This window comes from Miscanthus floridulus, chromosome 5 (genome assembly GCF_019320115.1).
Source record: "Miscanthus floridulus cultivar M001 chromosome 5, ASM1932011v1, whole genome shotgun sequence".
In the NCBI taxonomy this organism is placed as follows: Eukaryota; Viridiplantae; Streptophyta; class Magnoliopsida; order Poales; family Poaceae; genus Miscanthus; species Miscanthus floridulus.
The window spans coordinates 145,133,054-145,151,184 of record NC_089584.1 but is presented as its reverse complement, the minus strand read 5'-3'; the positions used below and the strand labels follow the sequence as shown (position 1 = coordinate 145,151,184).

The 18,131-nt window shown below is 43.3% G+C and overlaps 1 protein-coding gene across 1 annotated transcript; it reads left to right on the top strand.

The window, feature by feature from the left end:
- Nucleotides 1-14,723: 14,723 nt before the first annotated feature.
- Nucleotides 14,724-17,167, top strand: LOC136453989 (nuclear transcription factor Y subunit B-1-like). The gene has a single exon (XM_066454541.1). It carries the CDS (start codon nucleotides 14,974-14,976, stop codon nucleotides 15,547-15,549), a length of 576 nt encoding a protein of 191 aa, XP_066310638.1. The 5' UTR covers nucleotides 14,724-14,973; the 3' UTR covers nucleotides 15,550-17,167.
- The last annotated feature ends 964 nt before the right edge of the window (nucleotides 17,168-18,131 follow it).

Sequence of the window (18,131 nt, the reverse complement as noted above, 5' to 3'; positions counted from 1 at the left end):
TGACAGAAGTGGAATGGGTTGATCTTGTTTGTGCCTGGGGTACAAACGGGGCGTGTATTTCGGGGTACCCAGCTAGAATACATTGGTTTGTGAATCACCGTTTTCGTAAGACGGTACGACATGACTATGATCTAGCACCGTAGTAAGAACTAGAAGATGAAAGATGGTGAAATGGTTCTGGTCCTCAACCCTTGCTTGAAAGTAGAACATGTGCTTACTTAGAATGGTTAGCTAATGAAATAATCATGACTGCTAATAAAACTTGACTGTAAGGATGAACTATTAGTAATGCTTTTCGCAAACAAAAAAACAGCAAACCCATATTGCTTATCATATCCTTGAGAGTCGAGAAACTATTCCCACTAGTCGAGTAAGTCTTGCGAGTACATTATGTACTTAGGGTTTATTTACCCCTGTTGCAGGTGCAACTTGAGGAGTAGCTCTTGTGTCGAGGATCCTTGTATCGTTTCTGCTAGATGTTTATTTTTATTCCGCTGTTTAATTATCGCACTCTGAACTCTGGTATTGTAATAAATAATTTCTAAGAACTCTTGTTGTATGAAATGGACTAAGTATGGTAAGCTCGTACTCATTATTGGATTCTGGATGTAAAACGTTGATTGTTTCGAGTTCTCCCTTGGGGTGTACTCGACGGAACAGTCCGTTGTAGCTCACTTTCGATGTGCTTAGTGTCTAGTGAAAGACGAGTGCTTCTGAAAACGTGTTATTTTAAACGGTTCTACCACAATGGACCCCATTAAGAATAAGAGCTACGTACACTCTATAATCACAAATATAAGTCTATCTATCTAATTTTGTCCTATATAAATGAAACTCTTTTTAATTTTACCGTCAATCAACGGCCCCGTTCGGCTTGCTGAAACTTGGCTGAAACTGGCTGAAAACACTGTTCTGACTGAATTGTTATGAGAGAAAAATATTGTTTCGGTTGAAAAAACAAGCCGAACAAGTCGGTTTCTGCGTAAGCCGAACGGGGCCAATATCCAAAATTCTATACAAATTGGTAATACAAAATTGGCACTATTACTACTTAGTTGTTGTGGAAATTAGTGTTATAATAATGTATAAGTAAAGGCAATATATCTTTGTCGATATTGCTTGTTAGAGCTGAAACAGTTTGACTGACAATAATACTAGATGGGTTTATAATTGTGATCAGATAAAGTAGCTACTTTGGTGGAGGGTCAGGTCGAGTGGGTGAGCAAGGGCAAGGAGATAGTGAGTGTGTGTATGTGTGTGTGTATATATATATATATATATATATATATATATATATATATATATATATATATATATATATATATATATATATATGTGTGTGTGTGTGTGTGTGTGTGTGTGTGTGTGTGTGTGTGTGTGTGTGTGTGTGTGTGTGTGTGTGTGTGTGTGTGTGTTAATTAGTAGTTCATTGTTTATGTTATGTCCTGACCTTCTCCCATTTGGATCTATTTGCACTTACAGGCCGCTACAGGGGTACGGAGACAAAAAGGACCAAAAAGCTAGTGGACCTTTGGTTTGAATAAATTTCTTCGGTTGCCTTCCTAATCCTCTCCGTATCTTGAAAAGGAGGGGAAATAGCTAGGGTTCTTATTAATTTAATCTACGGCAGTAGTTCACATGAGTACATGTCCATATCTGTATGTGGCTGCTTGCAAGCTAGCTGCAGGCCAGGTCAGATCAACCACTCTGTTCTCTTCATGTACTATATATATTGTGCCAGCAACAGAACCGCAGATAGGAACAACCCTATAGGCCTTGCTGATACATAGAAAAGAGAAAAGGAGCACACGAAATTTGAAAAAAAAATGTTCCCTTTTAATTTCATATATAACTATCTCGCTTTTTGAGGATTAAAAATGTTTTCAATTTTGACCAAAGTTTTACAAAAAATGCTAACATTTATGATACAAAGTAAGTATCTTTAGATTAATTATGGAATATATTTCCATAATAAACTGACTTGGAGACATAATTTTGAATAATATCCACTACAAACTTGGTCAAACTAGAACTACTTTGATGGGCACATATAATTTTTTGGACAGAGGGAGCACGTAGTAAAAATTCTAAAAAAAAAGTCTAAAATGGACCCAGCGCTACCGGAGGCGGCTTCTTTGCCGAGTGCCTGAGACACTCGGCAAAGTCCGATATACACTCGGCAAAGTCTTTGCCGAGTGTTACACTCGGCAAAGGACGCTCGGTAAACAGTTTATCGGCAAAGACCTCTTCGCCGAGTGCACTTTATCGGGCACTCGGCAAAGGCTTTGCCGAGTGCCAATCCGACACTCGGCAAATAAAAGTGGCCGTGACGGCGAGCGCCACCGTGACGGTGGCTTTGCCGAGTGTCAAGGTTAAGCACTCGACAAAGGTACCCGCTTTGCCGAGCGCCGTTGACTTAGACACTCGGCAAAGGTGGCCACTTTGCCGAGGGCCGCCGACAAGACACTCGGCAAACAGGCCACCTTTGCCGAGTGCCTGGCCCATGGCACTCGGCAAATCTGTGATGTTTGCCGAGTGCAATGGCCATTGCACTCGGCAAAGCATGTTCCCAGGTAGTTACTTTGCCGAGTGTCATGGCCACTATACTCGGCAAAGTGACTGAAAATAGCCTTTTTATTTGTTTTTTACATCCCATCCAAACAAACAGAAGATATATATAACAAACATCACCAGCATCACAAATATATCATCATCAACACATATATATCACCAACACCATATATATCACAAATGTCACATGTCTCACAATATATCACCAATAAGTTCACAAGCAATCTAAGTGCTCCATCATCGTCAACCACAATTGCAAATAGAAGTACCATTAACAACCACAAGTATCATCACTGATTTGGTGAAGGATTCGCTGAAGCATGAGGATCGTTCGATGCCGCCGATTGATTCTGCACAAAGAAGAAGAGATTGCATGTGTGAGACAAGATAAATATATAACATACATGAATAAAACTTTCATACTCCACTAGATTTGACCATAAGCATGAACATACAAACTAAAACATTTATACTCACAGGAGTAGAATAGGGAGGAGTTGGAGGTGGAGGTGGAGCGAATAGCGAAGGTGGCGGAACTACACCCGTAGCGGCGCCAAGACTTTGCATGTACTGAAGAATCTCCGCCATCCTCCGCTGCTCGGCCTCCCGCTCGGCCTCCACCCTCTCCATCTTCGCCTGCATCTGCTCCCGTATCCTCCTCTCTTGTTCCAGCTAGGCCTATAATATATTCACCCAATGTTACAATAATGCAAAGGAAAGGTATGAAAAAACCAATGAACGACGAATAAACTAGGAATAACCTCGAGTGCCTCCACCCGGTGGTGTGAAGTGTCCTACTGAGGTCGTATGGTCGGACTCCTGCTCGTGCTGCTTGCTTGAATCTAGGAGAGACTAGGAGTAGCGGTCGAGTCGATTGCGCCGTCGCCAATCTAGTACCACCCATGCTCTTGCCTCCTCCCACCCTCATGATGACTTCTCCATCAAGGTCCTCGGTGCTTGGATCGTACTGTGGCCCATGGACCTCCCTTGCCATCGATGTGTACTCACTTAGGCGGTTGTGGACGGTCGCATTGCTGTACGCCTCGGGCCCGTCCTCCGGGTTGTAGTCGACGTCGGACGTCGCCTTGCCCTTGTGGGCTATAGCAAATGCCTTGAAGATGGAGCAAAGCTGACCACCATGTGATGTCGACTGCGAGAAAAATAGCAAGATGATTAGAAATCATGCAGAATTGAGCGTTAGAATAAATAAATGAATTCACGTACCCATGTTTCTGCGTATTCGCTAGGGCTGTGACCGCCTTGATGGTGTGCTACACCTGACATCATCAAACGCTGCTCCTGGCACAAGTTGTGCGTCTCCTCCCACTCGTGTGAGCACCACTTGTCCACCATCTGTTCCCAGCACTGGGGATGCGCGGCGCACCAATAAAGAATCATCTACAGGCCATCAAGTACATGACATATCAGAAGATGAAATTAAGCCTACTTAATCTCAAAAGGAATCAGTATTAATGTTCTGTATTTACCTGTAGGTACTGGTCCCGGGTCAGCGTCATTCTCCTTGCATCCCTTTTGGTGACCTTCGTTCCAAGGATGGTCCCGTGGTAAGTTACAACGGCCAGGATGTGTGCCTCGTAATGCATGTCCACGATGAGTTTTTTGTAGCATTTGGTAGCCACCGCATCCGCCCTGGCCTCATGTCCGTCCCGGCATCTAAAGAAATCATGCATACAAACATGATATATCCATTCATTATTTCAAGAATGTCCAATGAATGTGATGTATTGAGTAATGTAGTGCGAGGAGGACTTACCCACAGCTCTTGCTTCACCCGCTCCGCCTTATTGTTGAATACCCTACGGGCCCGATCTGCAGCATCGGGGGCGGCGGCGTAGTGGTCAAACGTGTAGGCCGGCCCCGTCACTCCGGTGTACTCAACCAGGCTAGGGAAGTGCTCCTTGCATAGAAGATCGAGGATGCCATTGACTTGGCGTGTGTGAGCACCTCCACTCGCCACAATCGTCTAGTTCCTACCCAAGTGATTAAGAAAAATTATTAGTTTCTATTTTGATTTTCAACATATCATATAAAGTAGTGATAACATCTAAAGTTACTTACTTTTCCCCCTCGGGTTGAATCAGCGGGCGTCTCTCATGAGGTATTGGTCGCTGAGGGAGGCTCATGGGTCCTCGCAAGTAGACGCTCGATGAACTAGAGGAAGCAGAACCCTTTGCAGTCGCCTTCTCCTCCTCGTCCTCCTGCATGTCCTCCTGCGTCTCCTTGGCGTCCTCCTAGGGCACCTGCTCCTCCTCCTCCTCATGCGATGGGGCGATAGGCGACGGCTCCCTCCTGTGGCTGCTCCTCCTCCTACTCTCCCCCGGTGCAGCGGTGTTTATCCTTCGGTACAAGGACGTTAGCTTCCTCATCCTACTGCCCACCATCTTTGTTCAATCACCTGCAATTAAAAAGAGTAAACCAATAAGCACAAATAAACAAGAAGTACTTAGAAAGAGATGTAAAATAAACAAAACATAATTACAAAATAAAATAGTATTACATGTATTAGAAATAATCTTCATGATCGGGATTAGCTGTATCATAAGTCTCGTCATCACTATCAATCATGTCGAAATAATCAACACTATCCGAATGAGCAATGTTGCCATTGTCATTGTCTAAATGTAATCGCTCAAGCATTTGTAAGTCCTTCACATTTTGCACCTCATCTCCAGCGTCCTCTTCAATAACCGTTTCATTGTATACTTCCATTCCGATCGCTTCGGTTAAGTCTATTTCAAACCTCCCTTCTAGTCCCTCTTCTTGAAAGAACTCTCTGTCATATGTGTTTGGGTCTAAGTTGTAATCTTCATCATTTGGGACAGGCACTTTATCGTGTGGCGATACCCGATGCACAATATCCCAACCCTTAAGATGCCTTTTGGTTTGACACGCATATAGGAGATAATATACTTACGTGGCCTGTTGGGCCACAATATAGACATCGTCTCCTGGTAAGACGGAATCCTGTCGAAATTCGACTAGGCCAAGATTACAATATGTCTGTCTCGTTGCTTCAGGATCAAACTAATGGCATTTGAATATGACAGGATTAAAAGGTTTGGAACCATGAAACTTGAGTTCGTATATTTCTTTAATTCTTCCATAATACTCGACCTCATCAACGCCAAATGCCCATTCCAAGAAAGCATTGGTCTTGTCGATCCATTCATTAGTGACCTGACCCTGACTTGTGCGGCCCATGTACATCCACTCACGGTCCTCCATCCTCTAACATATATAGCAACGAGTAATATAAACATCAATTGCATCTACACGACGTTCCTACTATCTAATAGGTGAGGATAGGTCCTAATCCCAAGCGAGGATCCGTAGATGAGGTTAGTTTCCATGCTCTACTCCTATCCAAGATAGAATTTCGGCAGCACCTCCCCGCTGTTCTCCAAATACACGTCCTGCTAGAGAGAGTGTGTATCCGGAGAACAAAAGGGAGATGATGCCGAAACTCTATCTTAGATCGGAGCAGACCATGGAAACTAACCCCACCTACGCATCCGCGGGCTGTCCAAAAAATGTGGACAATTCGAAATAGATATGGTTTTAGATATGGAAATATCTGCATATTTCCAACCGTATCTCTTTCGAACGGGAGACGCCTAATTGGGTTATGTGATCTACGACCATGATATGGAAAGAGGGGGTTATACCTAGGGTGGCGGTGGAGTCAGTCTAGCGGGGCCATGGCGGGTCGATGTAGTGGCGAGGCGACGTGGTGTAGGCAGACCCGCATCGGTGAGGAAGGCGATCAGGGTCGCCGAGGTACTCCGGCTCCGCTCCAATGGGCTCTTCTCTGCAAAAAAAAGAAACATAAAATTGTCAATACAAAATTTCGGCAGCACCTCCCCTGCACGGTGAGGTTTACAAAACCTGCAAGAAAACCAATGACACGATGGCCGACATGCACATATATATGAACGGCACGATGGCCGACATGCACAAGATTATGTAAGGAACACCTAGCAACGTAATCAGGATAAGCAATGATCAGGGATTACAAATTCAGGATCTGTATCCCATTACTAATATATTCCATAAGCTATATTAATTTATGACAAACATCAATCCATGCATCCACAATCCATCCATGCTAAACCTTAGATTTGCAACTATGCACCACAACCAGCGTCCACGAAGGCACCCTAACCAGGACATCTTAATCTATTCATGCATCCGCATCCATCAGGCGGAGACGGCATAGGGGCTCACACTGCAGAATGGTGATCGAGATGCCCGGATGCGAAGGCGCCGTTGCTTCGGCGGCCTCCTCCTCTTCCTCCTTCCTCCTCTCCTCATCCAGCGGTGGGGTGCGGGGGCAGCGCGAGGGGCAGCGCTGACGCGGGCGCGTAGGCAGGGGCGGCGCTGGCGTGGGCGCGCGTGCAAGGGTGGCGTTGGCACAGGCGCACGGGCGCGTAGGTAGCGGCGGCGCTGGCGCGGGCGGCGTGGGCGCGGGCGGGGGCGGCGGCGGCGCTGGCGCGTGCGTGTGTGCGTGTGTGCGGTGTGTGTGGGCCGGCCCAGCCTACGGGGTTAAATCCCCCCTTTGCCGAGTGCCCCCGATCTGGCACTCGGCAAATGTTTTTTTTAATTTTTTAATTCTTTGCCGAGTGCCACCTGGCTTGGCACTCGGCAAAGAGTTTTTTTTTAAAAAAAAATCTTTGTCGAGTGCCCCCGATCTGGTACTCGGCAAAGTATTTTTTAATTTTTTAAAATTTTTTGTCGAGTACCAACCGGTCTGGCACTCGGTAAAGAGGGGTTTTTTAAATTTTTTTAAAAAATCTTTGCCGAGTGCCAGCCATCCTGACACTCGGCAAAGAGGCTCCTTTACCGAGTGTCATTTTTCAACACTCGGCAAACCATATTTTTTCACTTTTGACCTCCAAACTTTTTCTGCAGTCCTCATACAATACCTGGTACTCCATGTTCCAATGTGGCACATTTCTCGGACTTTTTCTATATTTCTTTAATTTATTTTATTTAATTGAATTTTCTTGGATAATTCAAATTATAACTGCTAGTCATTCGAATAATGAAAAAATGAATGGAAAAATAATATTCATGTTATTTAGTATAATGTGAGGCCGTATCCAGGAACAGACCACCAATTTCGAACATCTTGTTCACGAAACATGACCACGAACTTGCGGTCAAGTTATTTTTAAATTCTATAAAAAGCAAACGAAGTTCAAAAATCATGAAACATGTCAAGATGTCAAGATATCATATGTGGAGGCTGTGATAAAAAATTGAGGAGGTTTCGCGCAAGTTTGTCACGTACGATGCTTACCACCTCGTCGGCCTCTTCACGAAATCATGAAACTTCTTCGTAGATTTTTCGGTTTGCAAGCATCATACGTGACAACTTGCGCGAAACCTTCTCAATTTTTTTATCACAGCCTCCATATATGATATCATGACATCTTGACAAGTTTCATGATTTTCGGACTTCGTTTGCTTTTTATAGAATTTAAAAACAACTCGACCGCAAGTTCGTGGTCATGTTTCGTGAACAAGAAGTTCGAAATTGGTGGACTGTTCTCGGATACGGCCTCACATTATACTAAATAACATGAATATCATTTTTCCTTTCATTTTTTTCATTATTCGAATGACTAGCAGTTATAATTTGAATTATCCAAGAAAATTCAATTAAATGAAATAAATTAAAGAAATATAGAAAAAGTCCAAGAAATGTGCCACATTGGAACATGGAGTACCAGGTATTGTATGAGGACTGCAGAAAAAGTTTGGAGGTCAAAAGTGAAAAAAAAAATATGATTTGCCGAGTGTGAAAAAATAACACTCGGCAAAGGAGTCTCTTTGCCGAGTGTCAGGATAAGACCCTCGGCAAAGGATTAACGGCGCCTGCCGGCCGTTAACGGAGGCGGCCCTTTGCCGAGTGTCTTATCCTGACACTCGGCAAACCACCTCTTTGCCGAGTGTTATTGTTTGTTGAGTGCTCGGCACTCGGCAAACAACCTCTTTGCCGAGTGTCAGTTGTTTGCCGAGTGCTTTCTCTCTGGCACTCGGCAAACAGTCTCTTTATCGAATGCCCGATAAAAAGCACTCGGCAAAGTCTGGAACACTCGGCAAAGAAGCCGTCTCCGGTAGTGCAGATCGAGAGAGTAGCTTTGTTTGTGACTGGATCAATAAGACAAATACAGGGATGGGGAAGAAATAATGCCATATATCTACCGGATGATCTTCCATTGGTTCATGCACCTAAACAGAAGCCTTCAAATCGAAGTTTACCTCATATGTACTACATCGCATATGACGGTTATTGATCTTTTAACCTCCATGATGTTATTCTACATCACGGAAACATTGTTTATTAGTGAATGACCCCTGCTCCCGGAGCCACGGTAAATAAATGTCACAATCTCTAATTTCACACTCAACGCTTAGTGAAGGACTGATGAAGACTCTTTATAATTAAAACTATAAAACACACTACAATTTGGGTACATGTATATGATTCTTTATTAAGTAGGCGGCGTTTGTATGTGTATATATATATATACACACACACTATACATGCACCCATCTGGAGGAAAGATTAATACTAGAGACAAAATCGATGTGTCTGTAGTTGAAAGAACCCAGGAAGCAAAGCAAGTGCCCAGTTCCTCAGCCCTTGGAGCTCAAAAAAGGAATATACTACCACAACAGACGGATCCGTGTATCGTTTTCGCTAGATGTTTATTTTCATTTCACTGTTTAATTATCGCACTCTGAACTCTGGTATTGTAATAAATAATTTCTAAGAACTCTTGTTGTATGAAATGGACTAAGTATGGTAAGCTCATACTTATTATTGGATTCTGGATGTAAAACGTGGATTGTTTCGAGTTCTCCCTTGGGGTATGCTCGACGGAACAGCCCGATTTAGCTCACTTTCGAGGTGCTTAGTGTCTAGTGGAAGACGAGTGCCTCCAAAAACGTGTTATTTTCGACGGTTCTGCCACAATAGATCCGATTAAGAATAAGAGCTACGTACACTCTATAATCACAAATACAAGTCTATCTATCTAATTTTGTCCTATATAAATGAAACTCTTTTTAATTTTACCGTCAATCAATATCCAAAATTCTATACAAATTGGTAATACAAAATTGGCACTATTACTACTTAGTTGTTGTGGAAATTAGTGTTATAATAATGCATAACTAAAGGCAATATATCTTTGTTGATATTGCTTGTTAGAGCTGAAACAGTTTGACTTACAATAATACTAGATGGGTTTATAGTTGTGATCAGATAAAGTAGCTACTTTGGTGGAGGGTCAGGTCGAGTGGGTGAGCAAGGGCCAAGGAGAGAGTGAGAGAGAGAGTGTGTATATATATGTGTGTGTTAATTAGTAGTTCATTGTTTATGTTATGTCCTGACCTTCTCCCATTTGGATCTATTTGCACTTACAGGCCGCTACAGGGGTACGGAGACAAAAAGGACCAAAAAGCTAGTGGACCTTTGGTTTGAATAAATTTCTTCGGTTGCCTTCCTAATCCTCTCCGTATCTTGAAAAGGAGGGGAAATAGCTAGGGTTCTTATTAATTTAATCTACGGCAGTAGTTCACATGAGTACATGTCCATATCTGTATGTGGCTGCTTGCAAGCTAGCTGCAGGCCAGGTCAGATCAACCACTCTGTTCTCTTCATGTACTATATATATTGTGCCAGCAACAGAACCGCAGATAGGAACAACCCTATAGGCCTTGCTGATACATAGAAAAGAGAAAAGGAGCACACGAAATTTGAAAAAAAAAATGTTCCCTTTTAATTTCATATATAACTATCTCGCTTTTTGAGGATTAAAAATGTTTTCAATTTTGACCAAAGTTTTACGAAAAATGCTAACATTTATGATACAAAGTAAGTATCTTTAGATTAATTATAGAATATATTTTCATAATAAACTAACTTGAAGACATAATTTTGAATAATATTCACTATAAACTTGGTCAAACTAGAACTACTATGACGGACATATATAATTTTTTGGACAGATGGAGTACGAAGTAAAAATTCAAAAAAAAAAGTTAAAATGGACCCAGATCGAGAGAGTAGCTTTGTTTGTGACCGGATCAATAAGACAAATACAGGGATGGGGAAGAAATAATGCCATATATCTACCGGATGATCTTCCATTGGTTCATGCACCTAAACAGAAGCCTTCAAATCGAAGTTTACCTCATATGTACTACATCGGATATGACGGTTATTGATCTTTTAACCTCCATGATGTTATTCTACATCACGGAAACATTGTTTATTAGTGAATGACCCCTGCTCCCGGAGCCACGGTAAATAAATGTCACAATCTCTAATTTCACACTCAACGCTTAGTGAAGGACTCATGAAGACTCTTTATAATTAAAACTATAAAACACACTACAATTTGGGTACATGTATATATATATATATATATATATATATATATATATATATATATATATATATATATATATATATATATATATATATATATATATATATATATATATATACTGTTTTGCTATAATACATCTCGGTACATCCTGTATATAGAATGCACCCAGGACGACGGGCGCACCAACTTTGAGCAACCAGCGCGCCCAAGCGAATACATGCATGCATGGAATTTTTTGTTGGTTCGAATCTTTGAAACAAATTTTCTCCTAAACCGTAACCCCGAGTGACAAACCGTTTGTTGCATCCGACTCAAAAAAATATTCTGAGCAAAACTAGATCCAATATGGATATATTTTTTATCCTTTAAACGAGTTACATGTCAATTTACTACCGATTGCAACTCTGTCTACCACCTAGTTGCAACTAGTTATAACTTTGTGTATTATATGCATCTGGTCACTATAATCACGCCTAAGTTGCAATTTTGAGTTGCAATCAAATCTGAGTAGCAACTGTGTTGCAATTGAGTAGTAACTAGTTGCAATCAGTAGTAATTGGTTTGCAATCGGGTAGTAACTTGTTGCAACCAGTAGTAATTGTGTAGTAACAAGTTACAACCAGTACTAAGTGGGGTTGCAATTGGACATGTGCATCTACCAACTAGGTTGCAAGTGAGTACTTGCTAGCTGCAATTGAGTACTAACTGGTTGCATTTCTATTTAGTAGGAGTTGCAATCATACCTGGTTACAATCAGAGTAATAACTGGGTTGCAACTAAGTAGTGAATAATTGCAACCAGAAGTAACAAGGTTACACTAGATTATAATTAGTTGCAACCAGTGCTAAATACGCTACAGCCAAGTTGCAATTGTGTTGTAGAAGTGTTTGCAACTCATAGTACAACATATTGTAATTACGTATTTGAAAAAAAAAACTTCATCAAATACAGCCTTCATTGCAACCAGTGCTAAATACGCTACAGCCAAGTTGCAATTGTGTTGTAGAAGTGCTTGCAACTCATAGTACAACATATTGCAATTACGTATTTGAAAAAAAAACTTCATCAAATACAACCTTCATTGCAACCAGTGCTAAATACGCTACAGCCAAGTTGCAATTATGTTGTAGAAGTGCTTGCAACTCATAGTACAACATATTGCAATTACGTATTTGAAAAAAAAAACTTCATCAAATACAACCTTCATTACAACCAGTGCTAAATACGCTACATCCAAGTTGCAATTGTATTGTAGAAGTGCTTGCAACTCATAGTACAACATATTGCAATTACGTATTTAAAAAAAAAACTTCATCAAATACAGCCTTCATGGATCTCGTTTTGTTAAGCATATTTTCTTCAACAACCTACTTCAAACAGAACTAAAATCGGATATATGGTTTAGAAGATATCGCATTTTTTCGTTTGGAATCAACAAAAGATTCCCTGCATGCATGCTTCCTGGTGGGTGGGTTGAGCTGTTAGGTGGCATCATGTAGTTGGTTGTCTCCATTTAGTTTTGCATGCAGGAGCGTGAACTTACATCGCGCTCGCCGCGCTCCACGCGTCTCGCGGCTCGCGCTCGCGTGTCGGGTGCACTTGCTTCACAGAATGCACCCAGGTGCATTTTAGCCTCGTCATATATATATATATATATATATATATATATATATATATATATATATATATATATATATATATATATATATATATATATATAGCCCATCTGGGGAAAGATTAATACTAGAGACAAAATCGATGTGTCCCCTTATGGCTGTAGTTGAAGGAACCCAGGAAGCAAAGCAAGTGCCCAGTTCCTCAGCCCTTGGAGCTCAAAAAAGGAATATACTACCACAACAGGTGAAGCACACGCATACAATAACATATACTATATGCATACAAGTACACTGTTGTTCAATACCAGCAAGCAAGACCTGGCAGATACTAGCTACTAGTTTGCATCCACTGATTATTTTGTGGTTTGCGCTATGGACAAGATCGGCTACTTGTTTAATTATTAGTTACTCCGTTAGCTATTGAGTTAGCTTGTAACCTATAACGTACGAGATCCATCTATCTTATATTAGGTATATATACCGTATAATGTTAAGACATAGATATACTGATTTTGAGCATAGATGAATAGAAGTACTCATTTCAACTAAACATAGATATACTGATAGTATGTAACATGCTGTTAAGACATATTATAGGGAGTGTTTGGTTTGGACACACAGGCAAACTCTGCTTATCACCGCGTGCTAGCTCTCTGCTAGACGTTCGATTTTGAGCGCCTGGGGTGGAGTGGAGATCATCTATGCCTCCTTGAGAGGGCGTGAACGGAGCGTGATCCAAACATGTCCAGCAAATAATTAAGTCAGTACGTAAATATATGTATGTCCATATATATGTGGATATATGTGGTCGTACGTCGGTCCCGGCCTGTGTCTGTCCCTGTGTCTGTGCATGGACACGTGGAGGCCGTATACTGGTGTTACTGTTACTGACGAAGGTGTGCATCCAGGACCAGGACGAGCAGGCGCGGCCGGATTGATGAATTGATCAGCGGGCCACCACCCAGCACCCAGCAGGGAGGAAGAGGAGGCGTCGTCGTCAGGCCAGCAGCGTACGATGCGTCGTCGTCGTTGCCCTGGTCACTGTGCACGCGGCCTGTGGCCCTGCGGGGTGCGGCGAGCGAGCAAGCAGTATCCAGCAGCGGGGAGCCGGGGACCGGGGAGGGGGGCCGGCCGGCCGACGGAGCGCGCGCGGTGGTTCTGGTTCTGGTTCCTCCCCCGCGGCCCGGCCGCGGCCCCCGCGCGCATCAATCAATCACGTGCGCATGTGGACGCGCTCCCCGCGAGGCGCGCTGTACGGCGATCCACGCTTTAAAATTACGCTACTACACGGGGCCTGCCATGATCGGCCTCTAGCTCTCCGCTCTCGGATCGACCTCAGCTATAGCTAGCTGACCGATCGAGCTTGCCATGCCAGGTGCAGTGCATTGCAGATGCAGATCGGAGAACTCGGACTCGGACGCTGCAGTGCAAATCCGTCGTCGTCCCTCGAGGCCAGTCCGCTACGGCGCTACCACCAACAAGGCAACAACAACCAACCCAGCCGGGACGGGACGCAGCAGGTAGACCCATAGCCGCCGGTAGCAGCTAGCTAGAGGCCGGGAAAGAGCGGGCGTAGAGATAGTAGACAGGGACCAAAGAAATGCAAGGGAGGTCGATCATGGCCCGGCCGGGGTTCATTTGATTAGCTACTCGTAGTAGTATAGAGCGAGGAGCCGAGGACTAGCTAGTGTCAGTGCGCCGGCGAATGGCGAACGCCCGGAGACCTTTCAACGACGACCGTAGGGACGATCTGCCCAGGCTGCGGGCAGCAGGCATTTTTTTACTCGCATCGCACCGAGGACGAGGACGAACGACCAAGCACAGCAGTGCACACAGCGCGTACGAGACGCGATAGGCCCCGCGCTGTGACGACAGAAGCGTCCTGTGTAGTTACATGCCATTGGTCACTTGGTTGAAAAACACGGTTACGGCTGAATTGGTGCGAAAGAAAAACACTGTTTCGACTAAAGAAAAAATCGAACAAATCGAATATGGACTAAGCCGGTCAATATGCCATGTACAACCGGCAGCCTCCCGTCTGCGCCATGTGGGCACACGCAAACGCAACGCAACACACCATCAGCGCGTGCGGTAGGCGAGAGCGAGAGCTGCCACTACTACTAGTCCACTCCCCAAGCGCGTCCGTCTCTCTCGCTCCCTCGTCTCGCACCAATAAAACAAGAGAGAGAGCCTAGCTCATGTAAGACGCCACGCCACATAGAAGAGAGAGACCCCGACCCGACCCGACCCGATGGATCGCCAACAACTAACACACACCAGCTAGGGGAGCCGCTAGCGAGGGCGGCCGGGGACGAAGGAGACGGCAAGCTAGGCAGCAAACGACGACGTAGACGTACGGCGGCATGGCCGACCACCACCACGGGCAGCCGCCGGACGGGGACGGGCGGCGGGCGGGCCTGGGCGTGGGCGTTGGCGTTGGCGGCGCCGGCGCCGGAGGAGGTGGTGACCTGGAGATCAAGGAGCAGGACCGGCTGCTGCCCATCGCCAACGTCGGCCGCATCATGAAGCAGATCCTGCCGCCCAACGCCAAGATCTCCAAGGAGGCCAAGGAGACGATGCAGGAGTGCGTCTCCGAGTTCATCAGCTTCATCACCGGCGAGGCCTCCGACAAGTGCCACAAGGAGAAGCGCAAGACCGTCAACGGCGACGACGTCTGCTGGGCCTTCGGCGCCCTCGGCTTCGACGACTACGTCGACCCCATGCGCAGGTACCTCCACAAGTACCGCGAGCTCGAGGGAGACCGCGCCGCCGCAGCCGCATCCTCCCGCGGGGGCGGACCCGGACCCGGCGGAGGGCCCCCCGACCACCACCCTGGTTCCACCTCGTCTGCCGCCGGTCCCAGCGCCGCAGCCGGTCATTTCATGTTCGGCGCCGCCATGGACCGGCCCGACAACACCACCTCCTCCAGGCCCTTTTAATCCATATCTTCAGTCCTTCACCTGCTTGTTATTCATCAGAGCCACAACAAAAGCTACGAGCTTAGCTTATTAATTTCTACTACTACTCTACTCATTTTTGGAGAGGTGAGTCGTCTTCGCATCCAATCCAAATTCCAAGCTATATATATCTATCTCTATCTATCTATCCACAGTTCCACACACACATATATAGCTTATTGCCTTATTCCTTATTAGTGCTAGCTAGTCACAACAGTAGCTATGAGTATGTACCCAGTAGTAGCTAGAGGAGGACTAGAGTTTTTGCTATTGATCTCTGGGCTATGTATTGGTGAAGAAGGAATTGGGGTTGGGATGATGGATGATATGGTTACTGATGATGAGGTCCGTCCCATAGATCGATCAGAACACCGCAGATGAAGAGAGTAATACTAGGATGGATGAAGACGAAGACCCTACCGGGGATCAATTAATGTAACTCCGAGTGCCCATCATCGATGAATTGATTTTCGATTTTGATTTGTTTGTCAATTTGTGAAGCTAGTATGCAGCTCAATCGATCTGCACAAATGAAACGTACGTAGTTGTTCGATTCCAGGATTTTTGTAGCCGGTAAGAATATTCTAGATTCTGAGTGAAATTATTGTTGATGCTCTTGCTGCTTATTAGTGGTTCGGCCCTAATATCTCTTTCTTATAGAGTTCATCGATGATTGACTTGATTAGGCAAGATGTCTACTATACTTCTAGCTAGGTAGCTAGAGGATGATGCTAGCTAACTGCTCATGCACATCCAAGATTCCCACCAGAGAGTCTTGGTGACAAATTAAACTAATTAACTAGACAGCAATGCAGTGCTGCTGGTTCATGCAAAACAAACATTATCCAACGAAAAACACTCTGAAAAACAATGGTTGATTCTTACTTGCTATGCATACAAGATCCATGCATGGTGTTAATTATTTTGCTTTGCTGCGACTGTGGTATATTATATTACTCATCGTTGTTAGTGACAATTTCTACTAGTAGAAGTGTAGAACGATGCATGATGCTTGTATGAAAAAAAAATTTCAGTGTTTGCATAATCTATTCAGTACTCTAGTATTGTTTGAATGAGAAGCTGAGTCTAGCATTTGTGTGCATCTCGGTTTTTGGTACGTTTTGATGTCATTCTTCTCCTTTGTGTGTTGTAGGGAAAAAATGTCAGAAAGCTAAGATTATATATCTGTGCTTAGCATGCATGTGGTGGTTATATTCATATCATCCAGTGGTGCAGTCTTGTATTAAATGTTCATAGGACACAGAAATTGATGTTTCTTTAACCACTGACATCTTAAATGGCATGCATGCTCCATGACGTCGTTCCAGGCTCCATGGTACGGTCCAGAGAGAGTGACGGACTCTGCCTTCCAATAATTCAGGTTCAGGCATCTCACATGCATAAGTACTTATACAGTGATACACTAGTACTAATATACATGGAACAGCCAGCATGCATGACAAATGTGGGGCAGACATGCATACTAATAATACTAGTATATCATAACATACTCCATATGCATGGTGTGCATGGTGCCCACACACACCCCTGCAAAGCAAAATATAAGTGACAGATAGATGAACTCTCGGACTATGACTATATTAAACGATAGGAAGTGTCTTGTTTTCTTTATATATATATATATATATATATATATATATATATATATATATATATATATATATATATATATATATATATATATATATATATATATATATATATATATATATATATATATATATATGTCAGAATAATAGAAAGTCTTCTAAAAGTCAATGGATAGATGGTGGACAAACTCCCTCTCCTTTTGAGTATCCATCACAGTATATCTTTGTAACCACTACTGAATCGGTTTTGGCCATAGTTCACTGTCAATTAACAACCAAAAGCTTAATTTCTTTCTATAGTTAACTACTCTGCTCTCTTTTTCCTTTCATTATCTAAAAAGTGCTCCTTTTTTGTTGGTTTCATTTGGCCTTTTGTACATGTCAGTTATTTGATCCAGATAATCATGTCATTTTTATTAAAAAAAACATCTAACAATGGAACTATCGTCAAGCTGGATGCACCCTTCCAAAGGCCTTATATATTTTTGGCACTCCACAAAATAAGCAAATAAAGCAATGCAAAAATGCTTTTGTTGGAATTTATTGGCGTTATGATAGCCAATGTATGGCTTGGATCAATGTACTAAACTAATAGTGCCTTATGTACAATAATTGTTGTTAAATATAACTATTTGCACAGATTTTGTGAATGATACATCCATGAAGGCATTTCTGAGGTAATATACATGCCATTGTTTAATTAAGTCATAGGTTTAGCCAGAGCCATATGATTAGTGCAAGGCATTTAAGGCCTATATCTGCCACTACTACACCAATGATTTTTACAATCGTGTCCCATCTTTTTAAGGCCGGACCGTATAGTAAATCAGCTATTTTTTTGGGAATAGTATAGTAAATCAGCTCTAGAAATGTGCTGTTGCACTATAGCTTCCAAACTGCCCCTAAAAATGATTCCCTATTAGAGCTTGCTCGGCTGCTTTTATGAGGGCATGA

Excerpts from the sequence above, each read along its gene's own strand:
- LOC136453989 (XM_066454541.1), top strand. The coding sequence starts at position 14,974 with ATGGCCGACCACCACCACGGGCAGCCGCCGGACGGGGACGGGCGGCGG.